We start from the raw sequence: 10,100 nt of genomic DNA on the forward strand, positions 1-10,100 counted from the left end.
GTCCAAAATGAGGTTCCAAGCAACAAAGGCTTATAGGGAGTGATCCAGATGGAATCAAAGCAAACAGAGATGATAGAGAGGGTTATCAGAGACCCAGAAGACAATTTGCAAGAGGGATAAGCAGTAGGGTGCTTGGATGATGAGGTATGAAGTCAGGAAGATGGCTAGAGCACAGGGCTCATAACCTGTTTAATTGAGAACTTCTGGGAAGTGTCTAGCCACTTGCTGAGAGCTAACAGGGACAGAACTAGAGTCCAGTATGAGTAACTATATTATCAGAGAGTACAGAATGTGTACAGTATGAGTAACTAAAGAATAGGAATACTGGACTCTGCAATACTAGTCCGAAGTTTTGTCAACAAAGGTAAACAAATCAGCCACAAAGGCGAAATTATAGAATACTCAGTGAATACTGAACAATACAGCAAAAAGAATAAAGAGGAAAGTGATGTAGAAAGAAGGGAAAATAGATAGCACAACTAGGTGCAGAATCACCAAAACTAACACTTCTGCCACACAGTAAATCCCTTCTGTGATGTGGATGCACTTGTTGTCAGTAGTCTTCTATGCATGAGTGAAGATACAAACAAAGAGGAGCTTTCTGCACTGTAAGATCAACATCAAATACCATTGTGGCAATGTGGCAGCTGCTAACAGTTCTACCGCAGCAGAGAACATTGGGAAAGTGCCATATTCAAAAGCTTACTTGAGTTAATCCCTGGGCTGAAAGAGCATATATTGGAGCTTTCAACTTCTGAGGATAAGCTATAGATTATGTGCAAAATGGTGAGTAGAGTATCAGTAGAGTATTAATTATGCTCAAACCATGATGCATGATGCATGATGTGTGATGGCATCAATGTTACTAAACAGATACAAAGAGGGATCCCAGGTGCCCGCTCAGATGATACCAAGGGCTTGAAGGCACCAATAATTGATTGGATCACTCCAAGCAACCAAGTTCTCAGCCTTGTACTTCACCACAATGTCAAGAATAATTGTGGTTTTCATCACTAGCAGACAGGTGAGCTTTTTTGCCCTGCAGGTCTGGATTGGAGCAATGAGGAGTAAGCCTATATGTTACGATACACAATTTTTGGACTTTTAAATTTCATTCCGCATTTTAACTTTCTTTTATAGTTTTCACACACTGTGCCATGTGGCACTTTCCATTTTGTTCAAACTTCACTTTCTTGTGCTGAGTGCCACTGCCTTTTCTTTATTTTTAGCTACAAGTCTCTCACGCAGTGGAGCTGGTCACACAGGCTGCACCCTGTGATGTTATCAGCCACTGCCTTCATCAACTGTATAGTACACATGTACAAATAGTCTGTAGTAGTATAAATACCCTAATAGATCAAGGAGACTCCTCAGCAAGTCCTCCTGTTGTTTACCCACAAAAAACTTGGTCCTATCTTAAAGGGTAACCACTCCCACTCACTTCACTCAAAGCTTGTCTAAGTTGTGCACCAGAGTATACAAACTCTTGGTTGTAACACTATATATATATATTTTGAACCTATTTAATGTGCTTAAATCAAATCAGGACAAGGACAAAAATTAGAAATGGTGAAATGGAAATCACAGGAGAGCAATGGCCTGTCGTTTTATATGCAGAATGTCATTATGACCCAGATGAGCCTTGGGTAGGGTTTGTTTGTGGCCAGCTTCTCCTTCTAGTATGTATCTTCCACTGTCTTGACTATATGTTGTTTGGTGTATCTACTATCTAGGCTTTCAAGCATATTTTTGTTGCACTATCATCAGTTTATCCAAACACCAAATCTTACATTACTCATTCTGGAAATGTGAAACTTCATGGAATGATGAACATCACTCCTGGTTCACTTGCTTGTACAGCAACACAGGTAAGTGATAGAAGTTTTAATTGGTCTTAAATATTCTCATTTTTGTTATAATTTACTAGGTTTGGTTTGCCTTGTCGGCACAATCCATGTTCTTGCGGAGTCACACAGTCACTGACTTAGAAGGTTTTTATAACAGTATCCTGGACTTGCTCAAAGATCTAGATGAGATAGAAGAAGTCAATGCACTCCTGGCTTGGTGGAACTGGCGAGTAATTTGTTCAGTCATTTTTTCTACTATTGATTGATGTTTTCTCCCTCATCTAGAAAATAATTCCCGCAATTGACACACCGTGGCAAACAGGCTCCCAAGAATAGTGCCCTGGCTAAAATCAGAGAAAAGTGTGCTTTGTTGAAAAAGCAGGTTGAGTCTCGTAGTGGCCACTCATGCAATGTCAGCGGGGATATCTAGCATACAGCTATCACTGTGGGGATCAACTTATATGAGCTCAGCTTATATGCTGAAGATATGGGATATCTGCATTCTGATTGGCTGAAAAAAGCTAAATTGAATATTTTCAGCATATAAGCTGGACTTATATAAGTCAATCCCCACAGTGTACACATGTATTCAACTTTGTAATAGTCCTGTTCTTAGTCCAATTGAACCTTCTTGTACGAGATACTGTTTTAAATGAAATAAATGCAAATAATATTGTTTCCATTAGGATAAATTCTGACAGACAAACAATGCTATATAGCTGCTGGTAACTACATGTTACTCTTATACTGCTTGTGTATTAATATGACAGCAAGCTAACTCAAGCAGTTTGTTTGAATGTACAACTAGTGTAGAGCTGGTGAATTGAATACTCCAGAATTACTAGCACCATATATATATCCTTATAACAAAGATAGCCTATGATGTTGGTAGAAGAATATCTCAGCTATGACCAGTGTTGTAATCTCTTTCTCAGATTACGAAGACCCAAAAGTGCCACCTTTCTTATAATTGCTGATAACTATACTCCACCACCGACTAGCTATACAATTTCTTACAATTGCTTTGAGTGCTTACATGCTTTCTGCTACTGATAAATTTCCGTTCATCCTGAACTTTCATATGGAGACCAGCCAGCTAAAGGCTGACAAAGTGGTAAGAAAATCCATTTTTTATATCTTGAACCTAATAAGACCTGATAATGTCTTATGCAAAGTTCACCGAGTTCCTGATGAGATTACTGACTGTGACTGTGGGAAATTGGTTTTTAATTCGTTTTCTATGGATATAAATGGTACAAATGGTACGAAATTATGGCAATTTTGTCGTTTTTGACTGGGATTGGGCGTTCGATCGGAATTTAAAGGGATGTTGTTTTATATTTGGTGAGTTATTCGGTAAAACCGTGTCATATTTCGTCTAACGATAGTAAGGTTACCCAACGATCGCCACACACTGAAATACAGCGAACCTATTGGCGTAATAGTATAGTAAGTGTGACTTAGGCACGGTCACGATGATGTAGCAGCTGGAACGATGCGATATAGTTCCATACAGTCTAACCACATTGGGCCAAGTTCAGTACTAGAAATCAGGGGCCAGTATCTAGGAAAACCATTAGTGACAGAAGCATTTTTTTTCAACTGTCTCACAATAGTAATACTCATCAATTAAAGGAATCCAGTCGTTCACTAATGCACCGAGTAAGCTCAATAAAGGGGCAGTCGTTGTCTTTTCGGCAAAATATTCCAGTTTTGGCCTTCTTTCATGGTGAGATCAGAGAACCCCAGACGATATGGATTATCTCACCGCGTGTAACTTTCCCATATAGATCCACGTAGCAGGTACCATAACATATCTCGATCCCTATGGGCGTATTCTGCGCGCTCAAGCAATGCAGAGGGAGGGGGGGTGCGTCGAAGACATCGAGATACCATTTCCATACCAAGAGAAGTCGCGATAGCATATTTACTGCGCCGGGACGACAATAGGCAAGCTATATCCAGAGAATTAATAATATGTGCGATTTCAGGAATTTATAGTATATAACTTGCCATATACGAGTGGACGAAGAATGAAAATGCTTTCTGCCATAAAATCCTGAAGTGACACAAAAGGTCGTACAAGAGATAGAGATGGTGTGATGTGCGAAGTAGCTAGAACTTTGGAAAGGAGAAAATTGTCGACAGGTGGGTCCTCGCTTGTAGAGGACTGAGGAGCTAAAAGAATGTGAACTGGGGTAGAAATGTGATTATTCTTGAGGTGGTCGGGTATCGCTGTACGAGATGACTCGGGCAGTCCTAGAGGAGGCAAGACAGTCAATGCAGGAGGCTGAGATAGGTCGATAGGACGCTGCGGAAGCAGTGAAGATAACAGGGGCCTGCAGGTGACTTTGAGCAGAATAACCCGGAGAATAGCTCTGAATCAAAGTGACTAATGAGATGACTCAGGGTCAACAGGTACGCACTTGAGGATTTCCAACATGACTATGCCTCGCCACTTGGTTTGTATAGAAGCTTTCCTCTGCAAACCCATCTCGATGACCAACTGTACGAATCTGATAAACTCCACAATCCTTGCAACCCACTTGTACACACTGTCACTAGCTAACCAAGTTTGAGTGTAACGAGTATGAGCTGGCACCCGAGGTATTGATTTCCTGCTTGCATTACTCGGAACTATATTTTCCAAGAGAATGTCTTGATACATGCCCATTACATTCAGTGAAGCGGACACTGGATTTAGACACAGTAGTATCAGAGGGTGGTAAGAAAAAGATTACGTTGAATACTAACAAACTTCAGAGGCTAACTCAGCATCCTTGAACTTTCCGGGTAAAAGCCATGTCAATGACCTCAGAGAAGACTCCAGAGTATGGAACTTGGAAACATGATCGAGTAAAATCGATTCGTACTTAGCCATAGTCAGTGATATCGAACGGATTACCTTCAAGTTGCTTATGGATGTGAATTGCATCGAATCGGTAATTACCGAGTCGTTATTTTGGTCTGTTTCGTTTCAGTGGCAGTCAACCCCAGTAGCTTACACAGCAAGCATAACTGACTTTTGTCACACCCAAAATTGATGAAAAAGCCTGAAAGTAGTTAAAATATTTGATTGTATTTTGGACCTACAAGATTTTGTGAGAATGATGTATTTTTGTTAACATATTTCTATTTTTCCACACAAAACATAGAATCCATGGAAATGTCAACCAAAATAGATTATTCTCAAAAAATCTTGTAGGTCCAAAATATAATCAAATATATTACTTCCAAGCTTTTTCATCGAATTGTGGGTGTGACAAAAATTGGTTATGCTTGCTGTGAGCTGACCTAATCACAAAATATGAGAATCAACCTTTGGCCTACAGTTGTAGCAGGAGACTTGGTATCGAGTAGGTAGTTTGTATTTACTATTGTCCTGAATATTTAATGACAGAAGAAATGTACGTGATTAAATGCAGTTATTTAAGTTTGGGCAAGAGTGTGGTCTCTCCCCTCTATGGTACTTGTATAGCTTGGATACTGAAAAACCAGTAGTTAGCAAGCTACAATCCCGTATCATTAGGAGTCAATTGACAACACAAGTAGTGCTGCTAACAACCCTATTGATAGGAGTCAATCGAGTGTGCTTACTTTATCTGGTCCTGGTCCATTAATGTAAGGTGGTAAGTTGACAGTACTGTATAATGGATCAATGCTGTGTGCTCTTCAGGCACAGCTTGTATGTAAGGTACAATAATTTGGGCATATTTCCATGAAAGGCATTATTTGCCCGTTTCCCTTTCACTTTCATGACTTCAAAAGGAACTCTGTGCAGGAGATATTCCAGTGTGGCCCCAATCCTGATGCGTGTGTCCAGTTATCTTTGGGTGCCTGCCTGCTAATAAAGCTTTGTTTATCATTGCCAGGAAAGTCTTCTGCATGAGAGGTACCATGTGGTGTCTTTAACCTCAGATTTGATGGTAAGCAAAAATGTGGCTGTTTGGGGCCAGATTGTTGACTAAATAGTGACTCTCCCATGCAGTTGCTGGGTCAGATGGGCCATTCTGAGATGACCAAGATATGTCTTCTCCCATGATCAATGATTCAGTTTTTGGGAGTTTGAATATGATGGAAATTAGACCATTGCGGTCTGTGTTTATTCAAACATGTTTGATGCATGGTTGTGAGTTAGGATCAAATGTGGCTATTGAGGTTATTATGAACTCTCCTAGCCTAGCTGCCACAAAAAAAATTGTTGTGGGGCAAGCCATCAGGAAAATGAGAGACCCTTGCATTACCAGGCGGAGTTGATATGTGGACATCAAAGTGGTTACAGTTTAGCATGGCTTAACAGTGGCTACCAAGGTTCATTATGGCAAGTCAGGTAGATGCCCCATTTCTAGCAGCATGCCAGATTGTCAATGCTCTTCTCAGTCAACAACAGAAAGATTATGATAAGATAGTTAAGTTTGTGGTTGATCTGTAAACTATAAACATTCATTGTGGTTTTCCAGACAGATATATAACCTGCAATCACAAAACATATTGATGCGTGTTTGCTCTGGTCATGTAATTTCAATTTAGAGACAGTATGGCTACCAAGGTGTATAATATGACAGTGATTGATAAGTAAACTATCAATTTTCCGACCTTTAAAAATTCATTCTTCACTTTAACTTTCTTTTGTAGTTTTCACACACTGTGCCATGCGGCACTTTCCATCACCTATTACTCCCACACTCCGGGCTTATTATAGCGGCGCCTTGCACCAGATAGCACCGCATAATAAAGCCTTAAAGCCCCATTTCTGAGCACCAGTGGTGCACACCGGCCATTCAGGCCACTTGGAAGATTTTGAGACTGGAAACAGCACGTGGCAGTGCCATGTGCTCCGTGCTGAGGTAGAACGGGCCACATTATCCATCCATATTAGGTCAGTGTCTGTTGTTGTTGTCTCGGACAGTGAGCACATTATATAACTCAATTCTTCACCGTTTTCAGGAAATATTTTTAAATATTAATGTATCATACTACCAAATTGTATGTAGTATATGATATCAAGGAATACTAAAAGGTGAGTCTCATACTTCGTTGATGATCTGTGCACTATTAAAGTTTGACTTGTGATGTTTGTCACATCACACCTAACAGGTTCATTGCAGCTGCACACACGCTTGTCGGTCGCCCTTAACGTCCATCTCAGCACCCTCACACCATAGGACATTGAGCAAGATACACCATTTCAGGGACTTTGTGTTCAGTGCAGGTTTCAGTGGGTCAATCAAAGCGAACACGGAGTGTCTCAAATGAAGGGCTGAGGATGCAGTGGCGGTATGTAAGTCTTTTAATTCTCTCTTTTGTCGGTGATATTTCCCTTACTCATCCAGCAAATGGACCTGCACAAGTGCAATGGAGGTACCATAAATGAATGCATTCATTGAATGGTGTATTACCTGCTAGGAAAGAAGTACTTGCGACACTGTACATCTTTGTTATAATGTTGTAGGTACTTTCATATTTTGTTCCTTTGGTTTTTTTCACTAATTTCTTCACTCCCTAACATATATTGATCATGAAGATACTGCATTGTCTGTTCTACACAGAGATATGTTACAATGTTGCAGGCAGAAAGTTATGATGGGTATGCATGCCAGATCAAAGTCTGGTTGAGGGAGCTTATTAAAAAGAGTTTAGGCAAAACCTCCCACATTCACATCCTCATTCTCAACGTCCGACTGAATATGTTCTGCACTTTTGTAGTTCGCAAGCTTCGTCTTTCGACTCCCTTTCCCTTTTTTCGTATTTGGTGTCGTCCCCGCCAGGTTAGCAGCAGCCTTGGCTGAGGGATGTCTTACCCTCTTCCTACTTGGTTGCTCTGCTCCATCTGGTACAGCGCGTTTGCAATTTGTCCTGGCTACAAGAATACCGGCTGATGCAACTTGCTGTGTTGTCTTTGGCACTGTGGTCGGAGCAGACTGCCTGTCAGGCACTGAAATGTACATTAGTTTTTGTGGAATAAAGAGAATTGAATTGGCTCATAGCAGAGGGGTCTACAGTAGAGAGTGACGAGGTGGCGGGCTCCAATGATGGACATGATTCTCAAATTAGGTTGAGAAGCAGCTATGGGAGTCAGCTGCGTTGCAGGCAGAGGGTGTGACAATACTGAAGAGTCATTATGCAAGGGCCCTGCTGTGTTACTGCTGTTGCTACTCTCGGGTCTGGTGTGAAGATTTCACCTCCAGAAATGCGCTGACTGCGCTCCTGAGCCTCACCTCTGGTAATTGTCATGAACTTACAGTCCCTCTCGGTAATTTCTTGAGCAACTCGCTCAAGAACATTAGCACCTCCCTTGAGATCACTTGGGTTGGCCTGTTACAATAACAAAATTTTCGGACCTTTAAGTTTCATTCTCCTCTTTAACTTTCTATCATAGTTTTCACACACTGTGCCATGCGGCACTTTTCTTTGTTCAAACTCCCCTCTTCTTGCGCTGCACTGCTTTTCTTTATTTATAGTTACAAATCTCTCATGCAGTGGAGCTGGTCACACGGGCTGTGCCCCATGACATCATCAGCCACCGCCTCCATCAACTGTATAGTACACATGTACAAATAAACCTGTAGTAATATAAATACCCAATAGATCCAGGAGACTCCTCAGCGAGTCCTCCTGTTGTATTGTCCTTGTCCTGATTTGATTTAAGCACATTAAATAGGTTCAAAATATATATATATAGTGTACAACCAAGAGTTTGTATACTCTGGTGCACAACTTAGACAAGCTTTGAGTGAAGTGAGTGGGAGTGGTTACCCTTTAAGATAGGACCAAGTTTTTTGTGGGTAAACAACAGGAGGACTTGCTGAGGAGTCTCCTTGATCTATTAGGGTATTTATACTACTACAGACTATTTGTACATGTGTACTATACAGTTGATGAAGGCAGTGGCTGATAACATCACAGGGTGCAGCCTGTGTGACCAGCTCCACTGCGTGAGAGACTTGTAGCTAAAAATAAAGAAAAGGCAGTGGCACTCAGCACAAGAAAGTGAAGTTTGAACAAAATGGAAAGTGCCACATGGCACAGTGTGTGAAAACTATAAAAGAAAGTTAAAATGCGGAATGAAATTTAAAAGTCCAAAAATTGTGTATCGTAACATATAGGCTTACTCCTCATTGCTCCAATCCAGACCTGCAGGGCAAAAAAGCTCACCTGTCTGCTAGTGATGAAAACCACAATTATTCTTGACATTGTGGTGAAGTACAAGGCTGAGAACTTGGTTGCTTGGAGTGATCCAATCAATTATTGGTGCCTTCAAGCCCTTGGTATCATCTGAGCGGGCACCTGGGATCCCTCTTTGTATCTGTTTAGTAACATTGATGCCATCACACATCATGCATCATGCATCATGGTTTGAGCATAATTAATACTCTACTGATACTCTACTCACCATTTTGCACATAATCTATAGCTTATCCTCAGAAGTTGAAAGCTCCAATATATGCTCTTTCAGCCCAGGGATTAACTCAAGTAAGCTTTTGAATATGGCACTTTCCCAATGTTCTCTGCTGCGGTAGAACTGTTAGCAGCTGCCACATTGCCACAATGGTATTTGATGTTGATCTTACAGTGCAGAAAGCTCCTCTTTGTTTGTATCTTCACTCATGCATAGAAGACTACTGACAACAAGTGCATCCACATCACAGAAGGGATTTACTGTGTGGCAGAAGTGTTAGTTTTGGTGATTCTGCACCTAGTTGTGCTATCTATTTTCCCTTCTTTCTACATCACTTTCCTCTTTATTCTTTTTGCTGTATTGTTCAGTATTCACTGAGTATTCTATAATTTCGCCTTTGTGGCTGATTTGTTTACCTTTGTTGACAAAACTTCGGACTAGTATTGCAGAGTCCAGTATTCCTATTCTTTAGTTACTCATACTGTACACATTCTGTACTCTCTGATAATATAGTTACTCATACTGGACTCTAGTTCTGTCCCTGTTAGCTCTCAGCAAGTGGCTAGACACTTCCCAGAAGTTCTCAATTAAACAGGTTATGAGCCCTGTGCTCTAGCCATCTTCCTGACTTCATACCTCATCATCCAAGCACCCTACTGCTTATCCCTCTTGCAAATTGTCTTCTGGGTCTCTGATAACCCTCTCTATCATCTCTGTTTGCTTTGATTCCATCTGGATCACTCCCTATAAGCCTTTGTTGCTTGGAACCTCATTTTGGACGCTTTTTTGGCCTTATCAGTGCCATATCTCGCCCAATCCTTATCTGATCTATTAAGAACAAAGCTTGAAGGAAG

General features: G+C 40.9%; 3 protein-coding genes across 3 annotated transcripts; 1 reads left to right on the forward strand and 2 right to left on the reverse strand.

Moving 5' to 3' along the window:
• Positions 1 to 985: 985 nt before the first annotated feature.
• SERLADRAFT_404532 (uncharacterized protein) lies at positions 986 to 2,277 on the forward strand (the record flags this gene model as incomplete). Its single annotated transcript, XM_007312111.1, has 6 exons — positions 986 to 1,024; positions 1,046 to 1,067; positions 1,547 to 1,620; positions 1,734 to 1,868; positions 1,928 to 2,077; positions 2,170 to 2,277. The coding sequence occupies 6 exons, from the start codon at positions 986 to 988 to the stop codon at positions 2,275 to 2,277; spliced, it is 528 nt and encodes a 175-aa protein (XP_007312173.1).
• A 784-nt stretch (positions 2,278 to 3,061) lies between these two features.
• SERLADRAFT_454636 (uncharacterized protein) lies at positions 3,062 to 4,788 on the reverse strand (the record flags this gene model as incomplete). The annotated part of the gene is made up of 7 exons (XM_007312112.1): positions 3,062 to 3,225; positions 3,278 to 3,411; positions 3,459 to 3,565; positions 3,616 to 3,802; positions 3,861 to 4,225; positions 4,274 to 4,541; positions 4,602 to 4,788. 6 exons carry the CDS (start codon positions 4,780 to 4,782, stop codon positions 3,398 to 3,400), a joined length of 1,122 nt encoding a protein of 373 aa, XP_007312174.1.
• A 2,695-nt stretch (positions 4,789 to 7,483) lies between these two features.
• On the reverse strand, positions 7,484 to 7,887 carry SERLADRAFT_431792 (uncharacterized protein; the record flags this gene model as incomplete). Its single annotated transcript, XM_007312113.1, has 2 exons — positions 7,484 to 7,782; positions 7,848 to 7,887. 2 exons carry the CDS (start codon positions 7,885 to 7,887, stop codon positions 7,484 to 7,486), a joined length of 339 nt encoding a protein of 112 aa, XP_007312175.1.
• Positions 7,888 to 10,100: the final 2,213 nt, after the last annotated feature.

This window comes from Serpula lacrymans (genome assembly GCF_000218685.1).
Source record: "Serpula lacrymans var. lacrymans S7.9 unplaced genomic scaffold SERLAscaffold_1, whole genome shotgun sequence".
NCBI lineage: Eukaryota > Fungi > Basidiomycota > Agaricomycetes > Boletales > Serpulaceae > Serpula > Serpula lacrymans.